The sequence below is a fragment of the Zonotrichia albicollis genome, chromosome 1 (assembly GCF_047830755.1).
Source record: "Zonotrichia albicollis isolate bZonAlb1 chromosome 1, bZonAlb1.hap1, whole genome shotgun sequence".
Taxonomy (NCBI): domain Eukaryota; kingdom Metazoa; phylum Chordata; class Aves; order Passeriformes; family Passerellidae; genus Zonotrichia; species Zonotrichia albicollis.
In genome coordinates this window covers 102,783,175-102,809,450 of record NC_133819.1, presented here as the reverse complement: position 1 = coordinate 102,809,450, position 26,276 = coordinate 102,783,175, and the positions used below count along the sequence as shown (strand labels likewise).

At 38.4% G+C, this 26,276-nt stretch overlaps 1 protein-coding gene across 12 annotated transcripts in view; it reads right to left on the bottom strand.

Annotated features, from left to right (window-relative positions):
* Positions 1 to 26,276, bottom strand: part of PIEZO2 (piezo type mechanosensitive ion channel component 2) — a 286,911-nt gene that overhangs the window by 40,495 nt on the left and 220,140 nt on the right. For 11 of the 12 annotated variants that reach the window (XM_074548447.1, XM_074548409.1, XM_074548364.1 and 8 more), the window contains 12 exons: positions 26,060 to 26,185; positions 24,408 to 24,608; positions 23,157 to 23,361; positions 22,915 to 23,016; positions 22,280 to 22,445; positions 12,889 to 13,132; positions 11,601 to 11,697; positions 9,631 to 9,790; positions 7,770 to 7,859; positions 5,725 to 5,846; positions 4,809 to 4,880; positions 666 to 769 (listed from right to left, as the gene is read on the bottom strand). In XM_074548447.1, coding sequence (XP_074404548.1) covers positions 666 to 769; positions 4,809 to 4,880; positions 5,725 to 5,846; positions 7,770 to 7,859; positions 9,631 to 9,790; positions 11,601 to 11,697; positions 12,889 to 13,132; positions 22,280 to 22,445; positions 22,915 to 23,016; positions 23,157 to 23,361; positions 24,408 to 24,608; positions 26,060 to 26,185 — 1,689 coding nt within the window. The remainder of the gene's footprint in view (positions 1 to 665; positions 770 to 4,808; positions 4,881 to 5,724; positions 5,847 to 7,769; positions 7,860 to 9,630; positions 9,791 to 11,600; positions 11,698 to 12,888; positions 13,133 to 22,279; positions 22,446 to 22,914; positions 23,017 to 23,156; positions 23,362 to 24,407; positions 24,609 to 26,059; positions 26,186 to 26,276) is intronic. The other variant, XM_074548419.1, reaches the window with a different exon arrangement.

Sequence of the window (26,276 nt, the reverse complement as noted above, 5' to 3'; positions counted from 1 at the left end):
TATATCTGGTATTGTCTAACACCGGCCTGTCCACATGGAGGAAAGCAGATAGGAAACCTCATATAACTTTTTAACATTACAATATTGTCCTGCATCAGCACAGTCTGGCACTAAAAATGCAAATATATTAATTAACACTGCCCTGAAAATTAAAGAAAATAAATGGATGCAGTCTCCTTTTGTAATTTTCTAATCCAAGGACATATTTCTCTGGCCCACTGGGTTCAATAATTTTTTTTAAATTAAGTATGTTTTCTTTTTCATGAAAATATGCTTATTTTGGGAATTATTTCTTCATGGAATGATAACATCCCCTCAAAAACACTAGAGACATTCCACAGTAGCATCAGAGGCAAGTCAGCTTCCTCAACTGTCTTTATTGCAATACAGAAAAAAAAATAAAGCTTGGGTTCTTTAAACTTTGTTTATTGCATTTTTGTGATTTTCAGGCATATGTGAATGAAGATATGACTGTAGTATAGTTTCAGTAAGAATTTGATAATGCTTAAAGCATAAGGCAAACTCACATTTTAAGTCAGCAAGAAATTTAATTTCCAATACATTTCAGGAGAAGGAACTGGCAGCTTTAACATATGTGCTGGTGGTATGAGAAATCTACATTTTTTTTCCAGACGTCAACAAGATAGCAAATTACAATAAAGTACCTGAAAAGCAGATTTTTTTCGAGGCTCTTCCTCTTCTTTTTTTTCCTCTTCCTCTTCCTCTTCACTATCCGTCTCAAACAAATAATAATTTCCACTTCTGACCACTAAGTGAAACAAAATATTTTTTTACTTTTCTGAAAAGTTCTATTCTCAACTCCCCCAAGACCTATGAATAGGTAGGCAGTCATTTAAAAATTCATAACCAGGAGAGGTGAAAACAGAGAAGAAGCAAGAGATGAAAAGGTCTCAGGCAATTTATTTGATGTTAGTCTGCAATGCTTTGGGCATGAATAAGAATTATACAAGAACTAAGGAAAGCATCCCTATAAAACAAAATGTAAAGAAAAGGACTGAAGTTTATCAAGTTATACAAAGTTACATTTTTAGAGAAAAATAACAATAAAGTCTAAATTTATTGGGGACTTGTAATTATTTGAGGGAGTAAAAAAAAGCCCAGCAGGTAAGTAAATGAACTTACATGAACAGAACCACTGGACAAAAAATACAGAATTTCTCTTTCAAACACTGAGGGAATCCTTTAAACTAGGCAATGGGATAGTATTAGTTTGATGAGGTAATGGAAAACCTTGGCTTGTTTAAAACAAATCCCTTGGATTCTATTAACATGATTGCAAATGAGTTTCAATTTTTTGCCCATGGATTCAGAAAGATTCTGAAACCTTGATACAGCATAGGTACACGGTGATTAAGCTAGACCTTATATCCTTGAACAGAAGCAATGTTTTTATTTCACAGATGGCAACAGGCCAACATGAACAAACATGGAAAACAAAAATAAAAATAAGGTAATGAGCAAGAGAAAAATAAAAATCACAGCAATTACACTCAGCAGTGAAAAATGGTAATTAATTGCCACATTTAAGCTGAAATATTTGAAGGAATACTTATTTAGATGAAAATTTACAAAATCTTGATATATGTATTTATATTAAATTATATCTATCCATCATTACAGGTCTCTGGAAAAGTAATAGTTATAATTCAATCATACCTTGAATTCTACACAGATCCTGTGTGCACAGATGATCACATGTAACTAGTCACAAACCTCAGGGTAAGGCTGTGAAATTTGCCAGAACTGATCTTTGGATCATAACTTTGCCATCTGAAACTCCCTCACAGAGGGCATTTTGTGCCTCATGTGCGCACTTACGACTTTTAGCATCAATGAATGCCCTGCAGAGGGACAGAAAGTCCACTCCAGCCATTCTAATTGTTGCACTGAGGTGAAAAGAAATTTTGGAAATTTCCTGGATGAAACAAATGGATTTTTGGTGCTGAGCTTCCAAAAAAGCCCATTTAAAATGCGTTGAAGAGATGAAAGCATTTTAAGAGCCAGTAGCCTGCACTTCTCTTTCATAAAATGGTATATTGTAGTCAGCAGCAGAAATTGTCAATGCAGATCAGCTGGGTAAGGTTTGACATTAGGGAAAACCTCTATGGCAGTACAGCTTTGTAAAGGCTCAGGGTAGCGCTCAGTCAGACTTGGAATGCCTGATCTGGAAACAAATAAAACTACATTCATCTCCCTACAAAATATTTTAGGTTAAAGCATATCTGGGGGGACACTCCAATGTAGCAGTTCCATCCCTTTTACAGCTCAAGAGAGAGGTATGATTGAATAGCAATAATGCATTCTTGCACACATCAAAATGGAGCAAGCGGCGTGTCAGTCACCTACAAGGCTTCCTGAAGAGACCCAGCTCTACAGGTAACACAATTCATGGCCAGACTGGGCTTGGGAGACCCCTCTTGTACTGCAAAATGTGGTTTCCTCCTACTGAGAAAAGGGATGTACAGGCTTTTTGTGGGATGAGATGGAAGATGCAGAAGAAAGCATGATCCTATCATCTGCTTGTGCCGGGGGGGAAAGAGCTCCCCAGGGCAGCTGCAGTCACCATCTTCTGCACTACATCAGACACAACAGTGTGACCCAGGGCAATCTGAGCATGTGGTCCTAACTCCTGCTCATCTTTGTGGAACTTCAAAAATAATCCACAAGCATAGGAGGAACCACATGTCCCTAGAAGGGAGATTGTGAGTGACTGTCAATGAGGAAACCCTCACTGATATTTTTATCTGCTCTACTCAGACCCAAATTCATTACTGTTTTAATTGCTACAATATACAAAAGGAGGTCTTTTTCTGCACAATAAAATTATAGCAAGTGATATAAAAATAACAATAAAAATCTAAATTAAAAACTTCAAGCTTGAGTGATTTCAATGTACGCATATATACACCCACAAACCCATTTACTGAGATGAAGAATGGTGCAGAATGCTGCAGCTACAGTGGTGTTCCAAAAAGAATGAGTGGGGAATGTCAGTCTATTCCCAGTCTGCCTGCCTGTAAACACCCACTGTCAGTGCCATGTTTCACTGAGTGGGGATGTGGCAGGAAACTGCTGGCTGTAAAGTCAGGGTCTGTGATGTTTCCCACAAGGTTTTGCATTATTGCAGTAAATAATTTCAAGAATGCTCAATATTTAAACACCAAAATGCAACTTGCTGCCTAAGAACGTTAAATAATGAGAACAAAATAAGTAAAAGCCAAAGTCAATATCTCTCTGTGCAATTCTTCTGACTACAAAATCAGTGATGAATAAACAAGAGACCATATCCCATTCCTTCAAAGTCATGATAGCTTGAAATTCTATAGAAAAAACTCACAAATCATAGTTTTTATTTGTTTTTTCATTGTTGTTCTAATGAAATTATGGGAAAAGAATTTTATTTTCATAAGGCTTTTGAAAAGGATAGGTCTCTCTAAAGTGGCAGTGTGCCCTTTAGAAAAACAAAAATAGAGGCACAGTTTACTTGTGACTTGATAGAAATAAAGATCCCATTTTTGGTAAACATTGCTGGCAAATATATGTCTGCTGAATTTATAAATAAATACATATAGGTAAATGAAGCAGTATGTAAATGTGTAAAATTATGACTTGGAGTAGCTCTTAAACTAAACAACCAAGCACAATATAGACATTCATAATTTTAATGGCATGAAGCTGTATTGGAGGGGGTTTAGGTTGGATATCAGGAAGAAATTTTTCACCCAGAGGGTGGTTGGGCACTGAACAGGCTCCCCAGGGAAGTGGCCCAGCAGCATCCTGACAGAGTTCAAGAAGCACTCTGTGCTCTCAGCACATGGTGTGACTCTTGGGGACGGGCCTGTGCAGGGCCAGGAGCTGGACTGGATGATCCTGATGGGTCCCTTCCAACTCAATGCATTCTGTGATCCTGTGTTTTTATGGTATAACTCTGATCAGTGCCCTACATTTAAGATTTTTTTTCACATCTTCAGAGGTTACTAAACAGCTCATGTCTGATTTCATTCAACAAACATCCAATTGAAGGACATTTGACTTGAGATTGCAGCCTACTCAGTTTTCCTCTTCTACCAAATCCATAATGTAGCAAAGAACTCTATCATATGGGCTGGACTACAAACAAATTGCATCATAATGCCCCAATTATATGTGTGACATATGCTAATAATTTCTTGTGCACAAGGCTAGACATGATTTTGCTCTCAGGTAAACACAAAAAAAATGGAAATAGCAAAACAACTGGCATCAACCACACATTGAAGTGGCATAAGAGAGATGGAGCTGAGCTCTACACAGCCTATTCTCTGTCTTCCTGCCTTACTGTGGTGCTCAGATTTCTACAGTTGATACTAAAATGACTGATGAACCATAAAGAAAGATGTCTAATATGGGTATATGAAAAGGAAATGATGACTAATCTTGGAATGCATTGGCAAACTTTCACAGTCACATTGTTAAATATATTGAGCTTTGCAGTATTGGGGAGTTGAGACCTTTGAGGTCAAGACAGATTCTTTTCAGCACATGTTTATCTGATTTGATATTTTTCTAAGAATGCTCAAAGTATCATGAGCTAACTTTGCTTCCAACACACAGAAGTTCAAAATCGTGTTAAATTCTTTGCAGATTGGAAAAAAGAAATCAATTTTTGAAAAAAAAACCCCAAGCCTTCTATCAAGTCACAATCACAAAATCAGGCATAAAACAAACAGGCTATGGGAACGCCTTCATTCTGGTCAAGGATATAAGGGTTAAATCCACATATTTGTAAGAGGATTGAGAAAACCTACTGGAAGCATGATCAACCCAAGGCCGCCACCACAGCTTTTTTTTGCCCTTGGCTTTCTCTTTGTCTGCATCTCCTAAAATAAAATATGTTCAAATATTAATTTTACAAAATGAGAAACATATTTCTTACACTGATTAATAATTTTTATTTTCTCTCAAAAGAGCTAAAATTTCATGAGAACATCAGATGTCAGGTTTACTGAATACATTTAATATTAAAATAATTCAAAACCGTGACCACTAGGCAGAAGTACTCTGATTTATGCAGTAGTTAAAACAGCATTCCACTCTATAACAGCTAAAAAGTTGGGTTTTGTGTTTTAAAACATACTGTCACAGTTGACTGTAATTTAAAGAGGGAAAAAAATTTCCCTCCTCTCAAATTCCCTTATATTTCAGGCTCCAAAAATTTTTAAATCCACTAACTGCTGATCCCAGGTCAATGCTGAAAATGTGGCACTGGATAGGTATGATTTTATCTGTGCCCATAATTTTAAACAACATTTAAAAGCACACAAAAATTTCAGTGACTGAAAAAAATACAGAACAGCATCCAGAAAACATTGCTGGAAAAATGTTGGTGCTATCTATTTGTAAAACTGTGGTTTATAGATAATGACTGTTACCAAAACAAACCTCTTACTCTTTCCAGCCCTTTGACAACAGCCTGAAGTCAACCAAAAGTATCCTCAAAGCGAACCAGTTTCTCTAAACCTTGTTTCAGTACATACCACAGATTTTTTTTTCTTTTTTTTTTTTTTTTTTTTTTTTTTTTTTTTAATGAATCGAGACTGAAACTGATACTCTTCTAACAATGTTGTTATGTGCTGGCAGTTTTCAAGAAAAATTTATCACTTGTCCAACTAGCAGTTCTACCAGGTCCTTATGGAAATATGGTACAGGAGTAGCTAATGGTACCTTCATCATCTTCTTCAGAAACCTTCCGAATCTCCGGCCCCTCTGAGGACTCCTGGTTCATGCTCAGCATCCTCTCTTTTCCCTTCTTGTATTTCTGCTGCCTGGCTTTGATGCGATCCATTCTAGCAAAAGTTAGAATCTTATTAGATTTACACCTTCAACCATCCTGGAAAACAAGTATTAAACACACACACACACGCACACACACACTCTGCAACACTTCTAAGGGAATTATTCCACACTGTCCTTAGTCCTGCCCTTAAACAGAAGGAGTTACATTGCTCTGAGGGGGCTGGCTGGGAAGACCAAGCATAGATGTTCACTCTGTTGGTCAGTGAGAGCTGGGTTTCCTGCTATCATGACTGCTTTACTTTCTCCCACTCAACAATCTTATTATAATTTAAAATTGCTTTTCCCAAAACTTGCCACTCTGAAACAGGGATTTGGTTGTCCCTGCACTGTATGTACTACATCTTCATCCTTTAGGATCATTTGTCTCAACGGACATCAGTGACAAATGGTGTCCCTTGAGGGTCCAGTGCTATTTTTACTGTCTGGGGATGAAGTGGGATCCAAGTGTACCTTCAGTAAGTTTGCAGATGACACCCAGCTGTGTGGTGCTGTTGGCACAGCTGAAGGATGCACTGCATTTTGCAGGGATCTGGACAAGCTCAAAAAGCTGGTGTACAGGAACCTCAAAAAGTTCAGTAAAACCAAATTCAAGGTCCTGCACCTGGGTCAGGGCAGCTGGGGGATGAATTGGTTAAGAGCAGCCCTGCTGAGGAAGACCTGGGGGTGCTAACAGATGAGAGGCTGGACATGAGCCTCAGTGGGCACTCCCAGCCCAGGAACCCAGCTGTGTCCCAGGCTGAATCCAAACCAAAGTAGGCAGGAGAGTGAGGGAGGGGATTCTGCCCCTCTGCTCTCATGAGACCCCACCCACAGTGCTGCTCTGGGGTGCTCAGCACAGGAAAGACATGGACCTGCTGGAGAGAGTCCAGAGGAGGCCCAGAAAGGCGATCAGAAGATGAAGAACCTCTCCTACAAGAAAAGGTTGAGGCAATTAGGGTTGTTCAGCCTGAAGAAAAGGCTCTGGAGAGATCTTATTGCAGCCATTCAGTACTTGGAGAGAGCTTATAGGAAAGATGGGGCCAAACTTTTTTGCAGGGTCTGTTGTGAGGACAAGGGGCAATGGTTTTAAACTGAAGGAGGATTGCTTTAGATTGGCTATAAGGAAAAAGGTTTTTCAATGAGGGTGGTAAAACCTGGAAAAGGTTTCCCAGAGACATGGTGGATGCATATATATATAAATGCATTAAATACATACATCCCCAGACACATTCAAGGTCAGGCTGGATGGGGCTCTGAGCAAACTGATCTCTTTGAAGATGTCCCTGCTCATTACAGGGGGGTTGGACTAGGTGACCTTTAGATTTTCCCCTCCAACTCAAACAATTCTATAATTATGTGATTCTATATAGGTAGAAAATACGGTCCCTGCAATCTTCCCATGATTCTTCTATTATGCAGCGTGGAAGAAGCTGTCATGAGTGGGCTTTGACACTTGGTTAGGAATCAATTAGGGCTTTCCATGCATTGTGTTGAAGGAGCTTTGAAACTTTTTTTTTTTGGAACTTTCTGCAGTTACCAAAGAAATTGTTGGCTGGATGCAAGAGAAACCAAAGTGACTTATGGGCTGTATAAAGAGAAAGGATCTCCAAGCCACTTGAATCGAATGCAAATATTTTCAGTGAAGGTAAACATATATTTTGCACTTAAACACCACAGGAGGAACCACAAATAAAACAGAAAGAGCAGTCATGCAACAATTTTTTCCAGGAATACAGATAACAGATATACAGAACAAAATTCTAGTAATGGTAAAGCATTTCCATAAAAGAAAGTGGTGGATAAATACCAGAAGCTAGTATTTCTATCAAAGAAAGTGCAAGATAAACACCAGCAATCAGTTAAATATGTATATACATATGCATAGAAATATGCATATATATGTATATAAATATATAAATGCATTAAATACATACTGTCTTTTCAGTTGATCCATTGATTTTTTTTCCTCTTCAATTCTTGCCTTTACAGCCTTGACAATTGTAGCCTGAAAAAGCTCAGCACCCCTACATCAGAAACGGGACAGAAAGAGAAAAAGGAGAGGACATGTTAAATGTTTCCAAGTCTTCCTTATGGCAACTAATCACAGAGAATTCTATGTTCCTTCTATACATGACCTTATCTGCATCAAACAAAACTAATCCAGAGTGTGAAAGAAACAATCAATTGCTCTAAAACAGTAACATCTTTACATACAATCATTTCAAGATCTGGGGCCATATGTTGTGAATCCTACTCAGCCTGTATGTTCCTCTAGCAGCTGCTCAAGAAATTCAGCTACCAGTCATCAAAACACAGAACGCCGCAAGTAGATTCAAGGATGAGAAAGGATTTCTTGCACATCCTCGGGATTTTTTTATGGTTATTTCAGCTTTATAATCACCTCGATCCCCTGCCTCAGTCCTCCTGGAAGTTGTGAGCAAGGTCCAGCTTTATCTAGGACCATGGTAAGAATATATTCAGCTGCACTTTTACCCTCTGAAAACGATGGTGCTTTCAATCTGATGATAAAAACCCTTGAGCAAGTTTCTGATGTGCCAAGAGAATCTGGCTTTCCACCCCATTACATTAGAAATTTAATCGGTTCATTGATTTGAATGTTATGACCATTCTTCCTAATTCACACATGAACTTTTAAGGCTCTTAAAAGAGTCCTAAAGTTCCTCTCAAAGAAGTAACCTAGATCTAAAGTCTTTCTTTTGTCAGGAATTCAGTAAGAAAAGCTATAATTTTAGAAGTCTACTCTTTCATTCTGGATGCACATTTTCCTATATAGGACGTATTTTGATACTCATGATTTTGCTTTATGCTGTTTTCACTGTGAACGCAGCACACCAAAAGAGGTACAAAAAGAGTACAAAAATGCTATTATATTTAGCATAATTGGGCATCAGAACTGAAATTCACTTCAGAACAAAAGCCTAATGCAATGTGGGGTGGAGGTGTAGGTCTTGTAGCTCTCTTTACAGGGCTGAATTTTGTTTATTATAGGCAGCTAAACATGTCCCCTTCTTAAAATGATCCCTGAAAGAGGAAGATAAAAACTACTTAATTTCATTACATACAAACCAAATTTTTCCTGAAATACAGTCAGAAATCAATGTCTGTTTGTCTTTTGAGGAAAAAAAAGCCACAATACATTTATTCCAATATTAACAAAAAATTTCTTGGAAACCCTATGGAAATTAAAACCAGTATTTCATTCCTCATCTGCCTTCATATCATAAACCAGAAGAATGTTTGTGCTAGTGATGGCTATGAGTTAATGCTTGTGGTGTAACAGGCCAATGAGGTTAACACTTCCTTGCCAAACCTGGCCAGTGTTCAGTGATGTGACACTTCCCAAAAGTGCTCCCTTTTCCTCCCAAGCCAGACGTAAGAACTTTGCTGTCTTCCTCCTCCTCTCTCCTTCTTGAGATGGGATTTCTAAGGACAATTGTCTCAAGCTCTAACAGCAGAATGTTTTCTTTCCAAGACTTAGAAACTCGGGCATTCTCTCTCATGCACATCAATGTTGAGAGAATGCTGCAACATATTTTCAGAGCTTTTAACAGGAGCAGCAGATAGCATTTGGTAGAAAGAATTGTTTAATTCCTATTAGATTTTCAATGAATTTGTTTTCTGGTGTCAAAGCTGGGTTTGCAGTTATGAATTTAGCATGGATTGTTTAAATCAATATTAAAAGACTGTTTTGGTACTACCTATAGCAAAAACTAAGTACTGCCACCATGAGAGATTTGAGCTGTTGAATTTAATTTCTTTTAAATTTTCTGTTACCTTGATGCTAATATCTGAGAAGCTTTTATATCTGCAACCACATGAAGGAAGTAGTAACTCATGAAGACTCTTCTTTGCAGCAACAGGAAAGCAAAACATATACTGTCCCAAATGATTCCTGCTTCACCACTGGGCAGTTTACAATCTGGATTGCTCGTTGCTGGAAAAAGACACCATCAGTGTTAAGAATTCTTTAATAATGTTTAATTAATTAAATAATCCTAGCCTTTAAAATTATTTGAATTATTTTAGATTTTCCTAAAGAAAGTTGTCATGCATTTCCATTTGAGGTGTGCCATAATTTCTTTCACAGCAAACTGAAAAGCTTCCAACAATGTGATGTCCCATGTGCCACTGTCCCACAAGTAAGGACATAACAGAAGTGAATCATTTGCATATAAATTCACCCTACTTTAGTAAGTACTTGAAAACAAAGAATGGAAAAGGCATATTTTTTGTTACACTGAATTTTTTGATTCCAGTGTTTCCTAAAATGGCATATATCAATTTTTTGTCCTATTCTCTTCAAAGTGACTTTTTCTCTCATTTTTTAATTAAGAATGCTATCAACAAGAGAAATAAGTGGTTTGTTTTTGTCAAAATGACTTTTTGACTGTCACCACCGATTATTTTTATTTTTCTTCTCCACAACTCAGTTCAATGCTCATTTCCATTGCATAAGAGAAGAAATATTTGAAACCACAAAACTGCTTCCTTTGGGGTAGGAGGAGACAGGCAGAGAGGAAATCCCATTCCTCCTACCCCTAGATTTTGGCCTGGGCTATTTCTTTCTTCCTTTATTCTCTGTAAGACAGTTCTCTGGGGGATATTAAAAAATCAAACTGGGTTTTGTGGAACTGGACTATAAACTCCATGGCCTATGCTGCCCTATAGAAGGCAGCAGAAGAACTCCAGGGACAGGCTCTGGCTCGAAGCTGGCTTTTCAAGCAACCAAGCCAATCTAATAGCTCTGAAAGCTCAAACTCCAAGAGCTTCAAAGCCTGCTGTGCCCAAACCCTGGGGTGGGAGTTTGAAAACCTGTGCCTGAGTTTCTGTTGCTGCCCAAAGTGTTTTGGCTAACACGAGAATTCCTGGGCACCTTTCATCCTATGAATTTGTGTCTTCCTATATACTTCCTTTTCCCCTATCCCACACTTATCTATTAGGATCAATCATGATGACAGGAATTCAGAATTTTGCTGCAGCCTCACTAGGCTGAAACAGCTCTTTAAATTCAGAAAAAAACCAAACCAAACCCAAAAGCACACCAAAAAAAACTTCTGCAGGTGTTTTCAAACTGTCAATCCAGGGTGTCAGGACAAAGTGGAGACAAATTAATAGCTCACTGAGATGTGAAGGGTTTTGCTCTCCACACTTCATTCATCCTTTCTCTCACCTCCATCAACAGACATTATCCACTCCATTCTTTTTATCACCACATGAGAATAATCGCAAGGAAAAAAATTGCTAAAACTATGTCTGCATGCAGAAAAATTAGCACTTTCATGCCATTTCAGTGAGCTGAAGTGGTTTGCCTTTTGAACCACTGAACCCTGGTACACAGGGAGGGATGGGAGCCCACACTGCACACGGGGAGTGCAGCTGGGAAAAGGTGCCCTGTCGATGCAGTGATGGTGAGCTGAGCTTTTAGCTCAAGATGTACAGTAAACCAGGGTATCACATCACCTGCATCTATGGGAAAATGTGTTAAGTGCCAATATCTGTGAATTGTTCATTTAAAGCAAACGCTGGCTGTGGGTGGATGTATGGGCATGGTGGCAGTTTTCTCTGTACACGTGTCCCCCTTGTTTCTGTGAAATGTTTTTAATATTCTGTGTTGTTAATCAATATAAATCCAAGATTTTTCAAAAGGTAATATATCAAGGGATGGCACAACTTAAATATGGTAGAAGATATTAAGGTGATTCTTTATTTATAGAAAATTATGGAGAAAAATAAGCTGTACTTACGAATATGGTAGCCTTTAACTGTACAAGCCAGGCTAAATGCCTGAATCACCCAGCAGCTCTTCTGAATTAATGATTCAATGTAGCCACACGCTCCTATCTGCAAGTAAAAGGGCAGTTTTATATAACAAGACATAGCAGTAATAAGGATAAGAAAAATTACATGTTTTTACATTACATGAGAAATAACACAGCCAAGGGCAGTTGAATTATTCTCATTACTAAAAGAGCTTGGAAGAAAGAGTGGCTTTACCAGTGACACACAAACTGGTCTTAGACAGAATTTGATTTTTTGATTATTAGTGAGACAGGAGGTATGTGGGGCTTGTTTGAGTTTTTTGCACAGAAAGGGACACATCTGGCATACGATGCAACATGACAACTAAGCAACTTTTACAAATCACTGACTTAATCCTGCAAACATACATGGACAAGTTTAAGACACATGTAGCTCCACTGAATTCCCAAGCATAAAATGAAGCACATATGTAAGCATTTAGAACATTTGCAAATTCAAACCACCCATAAATCAATTTTATTTCAGTGTAGTGACTTAAATAAATGTAAAAAGAAAAATGTCTGTTCTTTGCAGTCCAGCATTAAAACTGTTCAAAGCTAAAAAGCAACTGCCAGGAATAAATCTAAATTTATCTTTCAAAAAGATTGAAATTACTGGCTTGTCTTAATCACCTGTCAGTACCACTGCAAGAATACATATAAAAGAGTTAATTAATCCAAGAAAAATATTTCATATTTTGCTGAAGAATTTGACATTTAATTATCAAATACATCTGTTTCCACCTGAATTTCACACTAGTTCTAAAGGAAACAGGAATGGAGTTTGTAACTTTGTAGTCAACTTCACTAATTACATTACATCACACAACTGCATCTCATACTAGTTTGAAAATTCTTTATTTAAATAAATTGTCCAATTAAATGTGCACTACTTATCAACAGTAGGACTAATTTTGCACTTCTTACTCATTTTTCACTCCACTTTTCATGAGACTTCTAAAGAGAGACTTCATTAGGCAAAGAAACCAGAACCTGGCCCTTTGAAAGTAGCTGGTGAGCTTTTACAGAGCCCAACTGGGCACATGGGTGCACATTTCCCTATGATGGATATGCACTGCCATTCCCTAGCAATGCTGAACTGAAATGGAGACTGCTTTGTGCTTGCAGAAAGCTGTGGGCCCGAAAAAGGATTTTTAATGACTGCTCAACGCACTGTGCACACTTCCAATGACACTGAAGTGCTGAGGGCAGAGGAAAGGCATCAGCTCCCTACCGACAGGATGTTCTTCATGGTGATCACGAAGACGTTGTAGGCAATCAGCCAGTCCCAGTAACGCAGAATGCTCCTGATGGGCTTCAGCAACAGGTCTCCACCAAAGAGAAGGAAATAGAAGCAGGCCACCAAGTAGCCCATACAGAATATGCTGATCCTTGTGGTTCCCGTGATGAAGATTATGGTAAGCACAAACCAGAAGAGGTAACTAAATATTATCACCTTATACATGTCCAAGTAGGACCTAGAAGTAAAATAAGGAGAAAAAGTTACCCATTTTTTCTGAGGGCAATGCTATCTTTCCTCTTTCTGCACCAGTGGCTGACACTTGTGCCAGGGTCTTCTGGGCATTCTCACACTTCAATAATTGTGCAGGCACTGACCACTAACACCACAGTCAGGGGGTCTGGTTCATGCACAGGTCTGCTTGGGTCACACATTTCACTCCAGCTCCTCCCTGTGCATAAGCACCTTGCTACACCCAGTCAGGGTGCTGTGCTGTGCTTGCTGCAGGATCAAGCCTTGCACCAGGGAAGGGAGAACATCCCATTCTCACCAAAATTCAGGGGAGAGGGATATTATCTGCAATGCCATATAGGAGCTCTAAAGGCTGTCTGAGATCATCTTTCAAGAAGTGTGACAAATAGTATAGCAAATCTATTTTAAAAAGCCAACTACAGTACATCCCTGCAAACAATTCCATATGTATTGATGGCTTCTAGGGAATTCAGCCTGGTCAAAAGACTAGTTTTCATAAACAGCTGCTAAAAATATCTTTCTCTAATGGTGATCAACTGTAAAAGTTTTGAGGGGGGAAAAGGTTTCTACGGAACAGAAATGTGATAGAATTTACTGAAACATTTACCAGGAAGCTCTGAGAGAGAGCTATCTGAAATCAGCCTGGCCCACAGTGGGAAAGAAAGAGAAAACAATTTGGTGTTTTCAGATTCCTTAAAATGTTGACTTAATATTGACTCGGTGAGCTTTCAAACAAGAATGTCTGCCAAAGGCAATACCAAATACTACATACAACTAAACACTGCAAAACCAACTAATTCTTCGTTTCCTCCCATTTATAATGTTTTGATTCCAAATCTAACTGTGTTTTCAGAGTCTGTTCACCCAGGCTGCATAACTACATTTGTCAGGAAACCAGGCAGGGAGACAGAGCTACAGGAGTGCACATATACCTGAGCCAAACCATGTAAGGAGCAAATTAACTAAATGCACTGTATGAAGCCACATAAAAAGGCCCCTGCTGCTTGATGTTCTCAGGCTCAGAACTTTCTAGGAGTATGTATTTATAGTCCTACATTTATAGGCCCATATTACACATTTTATCAGAGAGGCATTTAATGAAAGGTAAAAAGAAAGCTCCTTTATATTTATTTCCCACAAATATTTAAGAAATTTGTCATCCACTGCCTGTGAAATCTAAAAATATCATGACTTTGGAGATGTTACTGGGTTCTGGGTGATAAAACATTAACAAAAAATCAATGCGTGCTGGGACAATAAAGAAGACATCAGTAGAGGAGGTCTTCATTAACTTGATGTGCATTAGAAATGGTGCTCTCGTTTCTCCAGAAAATAATATTCTGTTTGATATTCCTTTAATAATAATTATTTGTGTGTGGGATGGCTAGGAAGCGATCACTTTCCTGACACTGCTCTATTTCAAAAGGCTTGTCCTTTACTACCAACAAAATGCATCAGCATATTTTGAGAAAAGCCCAAAATGGAATCAAATTGATCCAAAACACAGCAATGTCTTAATACTCGTCAATAAAAATGAACTCTGACTCTTAGAGACTGTCTCAATCCAAACTTCCCAACATATATATGAGGCATTTTCTTGAGTCATAATCAGTCATAATTAAAACTTCTGGAAATTAAAGAGAATATGAAAAGGAAGACAATAATCTACCTACTTTTTCACTATAATGGTAGCCATTTGCTACAATTTAGCAGTCATCTAAAATATTAAGTACACATTTTCTTCTTATTTCCAAAATATGCATTAAATGTAATAGCCTTGGGCATCTCTAAACCAACCAAACAACAAGACTGCATGTAATGGAAGAATTCTTAGAAGGGAGGAGGCACTAGAATGGTGTCAAGTGACAAATGATACAGTCCTTAAACATGGAAAGCATTCTGACTTTTATAACTGTGCAGTTACAAGCAAATCCAACAATAAAAATGGCTCCAAGAATTCATCTTGGAGTGGATGTCTCACAAATGGTGTTTGAAAAAGTCAGCCAAAGCACGCCTAAACAATGAAGACCACCAACCATCCAAGGTACTTCTGTGCTATCCCAAGAAGGTGGCCACATTGAGCACAATGGAGGGAACCATTCAAGTTGTTTCAGGGAGATAAAAATTTTCCTGAAATCATGTTCCTTTCAGTTACAATATACAAAATCTTGTCTGTTACAGCATAGAGCCATGCATGCCCCTAATTTTCACTAATTGATATGGAAAGGTCAAGTGCTGTAAGAGCAGGAACAAAGACATGTCTTGGTGGGGAGTTCTCTACATGTTACCTCTCAAATAATTTGACACATTCTCATAGATAAATCTTTAAATTCTGCCTCAAAGCCCAGAACATTAGGAAGCGAGGAGTTTCTGTTCCTTGCCCTGGGATCATAACACAACAGTGGGAGGCTGAAGGACAAAGACACCCCAACAAAAGACCCTACACAAACCCATGAGGACACTTGAGGTGCACACCCTCTGTTTAAAAGCTTCTACACAGACAGGAGAAAATGCTGAATCTTGGACAGCATATACTGTGATTTTATGCTTTCACTGCAGACCACAGAGATCATTAGTTCAATGTCATGTAAGTCTTCCAAACTCTCATTTTCTAAGTGTTCTTTAAATCTCCCTTCATTCACCAGGAGCAAAAGGCCACCCTGAGGATGTGATATTTAACAATACACCTTAGAAATCTGCACAGCTGGTTCCCAAGGGGACAGTCCCACCCCTGGTCATCCCTTCAGCTCTACATTTCAGCCTTGTTTTTGGCTTTGGCTCTTCAAAATGGTTTCAAGAAGAAAATTTGCAAAAGCTTATTTACTTTGAGGGAGGACAGAAGGAATGGATACTTTTCTGCCCAATTAGCCTCCAAACCCACTCAGTGCTGGTGTGATGAATGCAGAAAGGTGGGAGGGTGCAGCAGGAGGCTAAGAACACAGACACACATCTGAGTAAGATTAGCCACTACACCAGTGCACCAAAAGCATCCAACTATGGCTTTGACTACAGCATGACAGCCTCTGAATGAGAAATTACACAGAAAAAAACCAAAAGATTAATGAGAAATAAAACCCACTGATTTTCCAACCATGTCATTAATAGAACCCACTAATACTCTGGATAACATTTTGGAAAAAATTACCGTATCAATTTGCTCAAAACCGAGGAAGACAAAGTCTGAAGTTCATTCCATACATCCATCAAAGCTATTTTAACTTCAGATGGCTCTCTATATCAAATTGTCTGCTTTTATTTTCTGAAGTTTTATTGGTCTTACCATGACTGTTTCAATATTTTATTTCCACAGGAATGAATTTTTAACTGTAATACAATGCAGCCTGTTGCAGAGATTGCTCTAGGTGCAGCTGTTTTCCTGGCATGCTACACAATGTGTTTGGCTATGACCAGCCCAGTGCCTGGACCTCTGCCTGCAGGCACCAAGAGATGCCGATGCTGCAGCCAATAATCCCTCTCAGGAAAGGTATTTGTCCTCAGCCAAATGTTCTGCCTTGAAATTTAGGGGAAGAACACACTTCTGCTTACACAGTGGTGAAAGCCTTTTTTGGTGGTGGATGCAGCTGAAGGGTTCCTCATGCTGGAGGAGCTGCTGTTGGGCAGTTCCACTGTTTTTCCCTAGCAGCCCCCTGCTTTGAGTGTGATACTCACCTTCATATAACCCCAAGGCTCCTCCTGTAGCCTTCCTCTGATGACATACTGTCCCTATACATATGTGTTCAGTCAGCTTCACCTACTCCCAAATTTCTTCTTTCTTCCATCTCCTGTTCCTCACACTCTTAGCAGCCTGTGTGACCCTGCATCAGAGCTTGTTTCCCCTTCTATTCTCAACATTGCTAATGTTCCCCACCCAGCTTCTATCTTCAAACCCTCCCCCTGGAGTTCTATGTTAGCTTTCAGAAGGGAGTTTTGTTAATTTTCCCTCTGCCAATTTCACCTAATCTTTTGAGAACTAGCCCCCTTATTTCAATGGACTTCTTCAAATCCAGTGTCGTGGATCCCACAGGTCTTAGTTCCTACTATTTTTGTTAAACCCTCTCAAGGAACTGATATTCTTTTATGATTACTTTCTTACCAGTGAAGTCCTTCCTTCATGCTTGTATCCACCTTAAAAATACCCAAATTCACAACTGTGTTATTTGTTAAAGCTCATTTTTTTAGCAACGGAATGTTTATCTGCTTTAAATATGACAGGAAGCTTGTAATGTTCATTTGCAGGTCCTATCTCACTAACCTAAGTTGGAGCACAGTTCCAAAACTGGCATTACAGCTGCCTTTCAGACACTTTACCTGACTCCCCTCATGATGTTTCCCAGAGGACAGGTATTAAAAAAGACAGTTCAATGACTCTTTCTGCTTCTAAGTGGAAAAAAGCAGATTAAAATCCCAAGCTTTTTTCCTCCTGAAAATGTCTAAGAGAATGTCTGAAAACTGCTTGGGAACTGAAATGAGAATTTTCCAGCATTAGAGACTGTGGGAAAGGATTATCCTCAGTGAGGTTACTTTAAATCCTGTGTCATTCTAAAAGCTCCTATTTCTATTCTTTGTTCTTATTTCTGTTTCAAAGTCCTTTGGATGTGCACTCCTTTGGGGTCAAGCACATGTCCCCTGGGAAATTTGGGGGTGGAAAGACAAGAAAATTTCAGGAAATCTCTTACTTAGACTATTTATCAATGTTGAACTCAAGTATTTCTCCAGAGAGAAGAAAATGAAGCATTTTGGAAATATGTTCTTCTTCTGCCATTGTTTATGTTGCAGTTAAAAGTTTTTTATCCATGTCTACCAGAACAGTGACTAAGTAGTATCTTCTCAAGCAAAATGACACTTCAGAAAGGGTGCTTTGGTCTGCAGCTGCCATTCTTTTACATAGCAGTAAATACACATCAGGCTTCTCAGAAAACACAAGAATACCAAGCATAATTTTTTTTTTCTTCCGCTTCATAATTTATTCATAACCAGGTTGTCTTCTCTTACTGTTTGGCTCTTTCTGACTGACTTTTGGAGAAATGCCATTATTAATTTCACCTGCTTGGATAAGGTTTGAACCAAGTTCTTGTCCATACTACTAAATGTTTAGACCGTTCTCAAACTTCTCTTGAAAAGCTTAAGAAATGTTTTTAGACAAAGCCCTTTCAGATCCAAATTGTCTTGAATGGAGGCCAGATACACACATTTACTTCTGAGGTAAATCTTCAGTGGATTACCCAGAGCTTGAGAGTCCTTCTAAAGATTTCTAACTCCTAATAAAATATTCAGTCACCTTAAGGTACTGTCATCTATTGGTCTATCTACTGGTACTTCTTTGAAGCAAATTAGGCATTTAGGATTGCATGTGTGCACTGTAATCTCTCAAAATTAATGTAATTGAAAGTCTGGGATAATCTATATTGTAGTGAAAGCACTGAAAGAGACACTTAAGAGCTCAAAGAAAGGTAAGATACCTTGAAAAACATAAGGACTATTATGCAGTTCCTACTAAAAGAAGGTCTGTTTATACTTAGGGACATCTTCCTACATGTTCTCATTACACATTAATGCAGCTAACACTACAAAAAAACCCTACAAAAACAAAAAAAAGACAAGTTATAGCTTAAGATGGGGTGGAAGGAAGACCTGTAAAACTACAGATGAGTGAGCCTTCCCTCTGTCTTTGGGAAGATCATGGAGCAGGTCGTCATGGAAGCAATGTTAAGGCATATGCAAGACAAGAAGATGATCCTAGCATGGCTTCACTTAAGGAAAATTATACCTGTCCACTCTGGTGGCTTTTTTATGATAGAATGACTGCAACACTCTATAAGGTCAACAGACAGAGAAATGTAATCTGCCTGGACTTTTGTTAAATCTTCAAGATGGTCCTACACAACATCCTTGACTGTCTAGACTGCAGTGACATGGATTTGACAAATGGACTATTCAATGCATACAGAACTGGCTGAATGGATGCAGCAAGAGTTGGGGACAATGGCTCTATGTCCAGATGGAGGCAGGTAACAAGTGGTGTCTCTCAGGGATCTGTCCTGGGACAGGTGCTCCTCAATATCTTCATCAGTGACACAGAGAGTGGGAATAAGTGCACCCTCAGCAGGTTTGCAGATGGCACCAAGCTGAATGATTCACTTGGCACAACAGAAGAATGGGATGCCATCTGGGAAAGCTTGAGAAGTGGGCCCATATGAACCTCATAAAATTGAACAAGTCCAAGTGCAATGTCCTGCATCTGAGTCAAGGAAATCCCAGACATAAGCATGGACTGGGAGAGGAATTTATTGACAGCAGCCCTGATGAGAAGGACTTGGGACTTCTCATCAATGAAAAGCTGGACATGAGCTGACAATTTGCACTCACATCCCAGAAAGCCAGCTGCATCCTGGGTTATCTCAAAAGACGCCAAGGGGGGTGATTCTCCCACTCTACTTCACCCTTGTGAGATACCATCTGGAGTACTGTGTAAAGGTCTAGGGTCCTCAGTCTGTTAGAGTGAGCCCAGAGGAGGTCCAAGAACATGGCCAGAGCACCTCTCCTATAAGGAAAGGCTGAGAGAGTTGAGGTTGTTCAGCCTGGAGAAGAGAAATCTCTGGTGAGACCACATTAAGTTCTTCTAGTAATTAAAGGTGTCCTATAAAAAAAGGAGAGAAGTATTTACACAGGGATACAGGGATAAAACAAGGGGAAGGGTTTTAAGCTAGAAGAGGAGAGATTTAGATTAGATATTAGGAAGAAATTCTTTACTCAGAGTGTAATGAGGCACTGGAACAGGTCACCTGGAGTTGTGGATGCCCAACCTGGTCTAGTGGAAGATGGCACTACTCTTGCTAGCAAGGTTGGAATTAGATGATCTTTCTTTGAAATGGAAGGTCCCTTCTATTTCAATGCAAATCAGTCTATGATTCCAGGATTCCCTGCCCAAATATCTACAAGAAAAGATATTATAAAAAGGAATATCTTTTGTTCCTGAATGTGTTAATTCATGGGTTTTCTAGTAATTCATGATTCATTTTTCAGACAAAAATATCCCCGTTCTTTTCTCTTTCTCTGCCTTGTTTTCCTTCTTCTCCTTATTCACACAGCATAAAACTGTCACATGAAATGGTTTCACAGATTTTTGACATTTAGATGGAACAAATATAAAGCAATTGCAGTTCATTTGTTCAGCTCACCTCCACTAATGGGTTCTTTGATTTTCTGGGGGTTTTTGTACTCTCAGTCACTAACATTACCTACTTCCCAATACATGCAGCAAACTCCCAATTAAATGGTTGCATATTGTTTATAACCTCTCCACAGGTCTCCTTGGTCAGCACACACCCAGCAGTGTGTCTGAGTGGATGTCCTGTCCAATGGCTTCAAGTTGATGCATCCCATGCACATAATTCAAACCACAGAAATCAACCCTAAGGATTGCGGAGGGGCAGAAGGCCAGTTCAGCTTGAACTTTGCTTTCCTGATTCTGATTACCACCCAAAATCTTCAAATACCCTCTGTGTTTCAAAGTTTCATGTTTTTCCATATGGGTATATCTTATACAGATGATTAGAATTACCAATCAGATTCCAGAGAACATTGAAAAGATCCCAAAAGAGGCTGTTTGAAAAACAGTGATTTTCTTGTCTTTTTCTCTTCCGAAGACAGCTTTAAAACACATTCCCGTCAGCAATGAGTTTTCTTCAGAATTATTTTTTTCTGGACTTAGGGAGGAAAATTTGATCTTTCTGTCAGGAACCAGTGATGGTTTTTACCAGTGACTAAACACACCACTGTGCCCAATACAACTGCTGCATCAGCCTTTGCTAAGATGGACACAACTTCAATGGCAAGAGAAAAACCCAGGCAATCTCCACTACATTTCCTCAACCAAGCCCTATTTGTTAGCTATCTTTTAGAAAGCATTCTCATTTGATGAAGCCTTTTGAAGAAAGAATAATATTTCTCCCTTCCTGCTTATGTTACTGAATCTAGAGCACTGAGTAGACTGGAAATTCTCAAGGGGGAGAACTGCTCAACCTTTGCCCAGTAGCAACTATAAATCTCTGGACAAATGAGTCAATTGAATGTTTCAATGTAACAGAAATAGCAGGATCATCCTAAAGACCTTGGGTAGGACTTCCAGTGATACCACTTGATTGGTAAAAGAAATAAGTCTGTCACCAAAAGAAGGACTCTTACGGACATTAGTTCTAGACATTTTTGAAATCCTGTCATACTTAGACATCTGTTGGTAACATGCATTCACAGATCAAGTCTGATAGAACATCATAGCTAAGAAATCTTACTCTTCCCATTTACTCTTGTGATACTGCACTAACTTTCAGAGACAAATTCAAATAAGAGCATGCCCAGATCAATTCAGAAGAGCTGAGCTAATCTGTGTTTTCTGAAATGATCACACAATGGAACAGTCTCTTAGAGTATTATTTTGATTGTGCTCAGACAACAACTGCACAGGACACAACTGATGACTTTTTGGCATTAAATACATACATGGGAAACTGCAGACTACGATGGATTCTTGCTAACATGTCTATGTTTGGGGGAAAAACAGCAGAGCAGTTAAGTCCACCATAAATGCTGCCCTACTGGGCATTCATGGAGGGAAACTCAGATTTGAGTACGAAGATTTTTCCTGGAGTTGGAAATAGAGAGGGTTAGATTAATCTAACAGTCAAACTACTCTTTTTTCTCAAACTTTCTAAATCTACATGTGCACAGATAGTATGCAGGAACTTGTGACCTAAAGGTGAATGTTTTGCAATGTGTTGGTTGTCCAAGACAGTGGTGGGACATGATGATCTTAAAGGTCTTTTCCAAACTAAACAAGTCTATGATTCTGTGAATGCAGGCTTTCAGGCAAATTTATCACTGAACTTCTCTGGAGAGCACTTAAAGCAATCATCAGTTTTAGGAAGATGTGTTTGCATCCACCCTGTTCTAAACCAGATGCTGAATACCCAGAAATTAACTATCTGCTCTCTCATACAGCAGTATGTTAGATGGGAACATACATGGATACAAATTCCAAGTAAAACTGGAAGCTATGAGAATGACTTTTAGCCTAGTGAACTTTGTGAAAAAGAAGCACTGTGTATTTTCCAAGTGTTTAAGATCCAGTTTTTACCGGCAGTGGATGAAGTCAGGAACAGGATTATGCTGGCTAAAAGATGCTGCATCAAGGTTCATGCAAATTTCCACATTGTCTCCAGCCATGATTCGTACTGCAGCTTTATTTTCATCCTCAAATGTCTGCCTTTGCAAGGATGCACACAGAAGCAGCATGAAGTCATCTAGGAGAAAGTAGTGATTGCAAGGAAAAATTCAGTCATCAGCATAGGTGTAAGGAGAGTTGTGATGTATCCTAATGTAGTTACCAGACTGTTTTCCCACACTTTGAACCTCCAAGACTGAGTGGTTTTCAATGCAATCAACTCTGAATTGAAATGTACTAATGCATTTAGGTTTTTTTACCTGTCATTGTCTATGACTTCTATGGAGAAATAAATGGAAAAAGGGGAAATATTCATACATTTTTACATTGAATTATTTTAAAAGGGATACAGGAAAAGCAGATGCAAAAATTACTAACTCTGTGGATTTTTCTACTACATTCAAAGCCATGTTTAGTATTCAATCACCCAAAAAATCTGTCATCTTGCTGCTGAAGTGTAAATGAAAGGCTGGCTTCAAATTCCACTGTAGAGATGATTTAAGCAAAGGATATATAAACACTTTATAACAATGTGCTAAAATACTTACACACAAGGAAGACAGGGTTTGGTCTCACAATGAAGTCTGGAAAGTATAACCACTTTATGATGTTGGAGTTGAAGTTGGCATTGCCACTTCTCCATGGATAGTCTGTGTGGCAGGAGCATGCAAAAATTCAATCAGTACTTCATAACAATTACTTAATCCTTTTCTTCAGAACACTTCCCAACTTTCCAGCATTTTTTCTATAAAAGCAACAAGCAGTAATTTTACATAAAGGGTGTCCTTACCTTTACAAGGAGCAGGTGGGATGCCAATGCAAAGGAAGTATTGGAATGTAATGATGCATGTTAGAAAACAGCAATATTTTGGCCAGATCTCTGCAATAGCTTTTCTCCTACGTCGATACAACACAGCAATCAGCCAGAAAGCATGAATCATTGCATAAAAATCCATCCTTTGACCAATTACATTGACTGATAGAAGAAAACAGGTCTGGAAACAAAGTAAAGAAACATAAACAACTTTTACAATCTCATGACCAGTCAGTACAGCAATAATGAATTATTGTGGATCCTGACAAAATGCCTGGATGTGTCTTCATCTGACTGCAGGAACCCTGTGCAAACCAACATGCTCCAACAGCAATTTCCACCACTCCACCCAAAGACCCAAAGTTTTGATAATCTTGTGTCTAGAGCAGGTTTCCATTATGTGATATCTAAAGATACCAGAAGGAAAGAGCCTTGTCACAACACCTAGTGTGTGGAATGTTTAATTGTTGCCAAGCCAAGCAAAGAACATATTGCATAGTCACATATTTTGATAGGATGTATAGATGTGGAAGAGGAACTATTAAGACTGGTACAATTTAAACATGTCCTCATGTAGGAAACGGACAAGGCATTTGGACCACACAGCTTCTATCAGTGATAGACAAATTCAATTTCTGCAAGAAAGCTTCAGTTTTCCATTATTCTAAAGGCTCTGCATTTCAGCATTTCTGTTCTCTGGTTTCACTGAAAGCAGTCCCTTCACTCAGTTCCATGAAACATGTTTTGAAACTTTGTGAAAACTTCATTTATTCAGCGCACTATGCTATTTTGACTTTCTCTCTCCCCAGATTAGAATGATTTAAAATTATTTCCCAAAGGAAATAACTTGCTGGGCTTTTAAAATTTTTATTCATTCTTAATCCTCAGATGGCTGTGAACAGTTTACTCCATTGATCATAGTGGCAGTAATGTTTAAAAGATAGGTCAAGAGTATCATTATAATTAAATTTAGGATGCATTACTCTGGGAGTTGCCTCCGTCAGATAGGCATAGAAAATTGTGAACAATCACTATTTATGGAAAGATTCTTTGAAAGTACATTTCATGTGCACATGAACAAACAGACAAGGTAAGGGAACAGAGATGACTAACATGAATGATGACTAATAAGCCTCTAGATGTCAAACACAACCCAAGCTACTATTCAGGAATAACACATTCAAAAGGTTTGGAATGTTAATCTAAAGAAAAGTAATGCTTATTTACCTCCAAACCAAACTTATAGAAGAAGTAGTTTATGAAATACTTGACACAGTTTACAAGTCCATCATCCAGATGTGCTCTTGTAATATCATGGAAAATGGTTTTAGTCACAGGTGCGGTGAGGTTATTTCGACATCTGTAGTATTCTTGGTGACGGTAGATAGTAACTTCAAAGGCCAGAATAGCCAACATCAGTAAATTATTCTATGGGAGACACAATCAGGAGAATTTTAAATAAATTAGTAAATTATTCTATGGGAGACACAATCAGGAGAATTTTAAATAAAAGTCAAAGCCACAAGAAGCTATAAAATTTTGTGATAAGTATAAACCCATTAATATTCAAATTGATGCTATCACTGAGGACTTCTGCACTCCAAAATGCACTGGCACCTATTCCCAGCTACTATGATTGAAACAAATTAAGGTTCACACCAATTCTTGGATTTTGAAGAATCATACAGATATCCAGAAGACACATATAAAGACATTAATTAAAAAATACTGTAGTAAAAAATAGTTGTGGAAATGAAGGGAAGGAAAATGTCAACATGCCCTCTCACATTTCATAGATTCTCTTAAGGTATCAGGTTTTGTTTTGCAGGAGATAGAAGACACAAACATACACAAAAATAATCCATAGAGGTTTAGCTGTCAAGCACTAACTTTCCAAAACAAGGATGTTGGGTATAGCAAATTTAACCTAGGCAGTCTTTCACATGAACAGTCTATCTGTCAGTCTTCTCTCAGGCACAGCTCCTTCCATCCCAAAGCCAGATTGACTAGGACACAGTCAAGGGTGGCTATGAATTGATTTTTTATTTATCTCAGGAGGGAGATCTGTCCTATACTCAATAGAAGAGAGGTACTAAATAAGTGCAAAATCTGGTAAAAAGACCAGCTCAGAGAAAGTTCCTCAAGGAAGTCATAACTGAAGCAGAAGTGGAAAACTCTAGATCTCTATTCTTTGAGAAATATTTGGGACAAGAGACTCCTGAAACAGGTGCCACTGGGATTTTTATATTTTTTCTCAACCTTAAACTGTGTATGTAGATTGTCAGAGATTCTTTAAATTAATAACAGATATGTTTTTCCCCAGGACTTGGCACATTTTCACTGTAAGTAAAGTTTTTTAATCAAGACAGGAATAATAAAACATTGCTCACAGGCATCAACCAAAATCAAGAAGAAAAACAAAAGACATCCATTTACTAGTGTTTGAAGTCTCTTAACTCTTTATATTTTCTAAACTGTGGCTAAGGAATAAGCACTTAGAAAAATTAACTTCTAGCACACACTGTCATTCAGGACAATTACTCCAATTAGACCCATCAGTCCTTTGGCACCTGAAAGCCATGTATCTCTTCATTACTTAGAGTTCTTAAATATCACATTTCTTAAAAAGCTTTTAACAGATGGTAGAGTCCAAAAGTGATAATTCTACATGAAAGAATAACTTAATTGGTACTGAATCCCTTCTGGAAATGTTCTGTGTAACAGATGTGGTTTTCTGTTGCCTCTTTCCCCGTGTACTTCCCTATTATCAATGGTTTGCATTACATTTTTTTGTGTGTGTGACAAATTATTTATTTCAAAGACATGATATTTTCATCACAAATAAGAAGGTATCTGAATACAGACAACAAAGAAGTTACCCTTAAGTACACAAGAAGGGGACTAGACTTTCTCAATCCAACCCACTCCGAAGGATCGACTGGCCCACTGTAGAGCACTGAGGTTTTCAGTTCTTCTAAATTGACTTTAGTTTCGTTCTCTCCTGGCTAAAAAGAAAATGCAATGGTTATAAAACATTACTTTAAGAGTGATTGGGAAGGGTATGTTAATCAACAATAATACATCAGGTGAACTGTT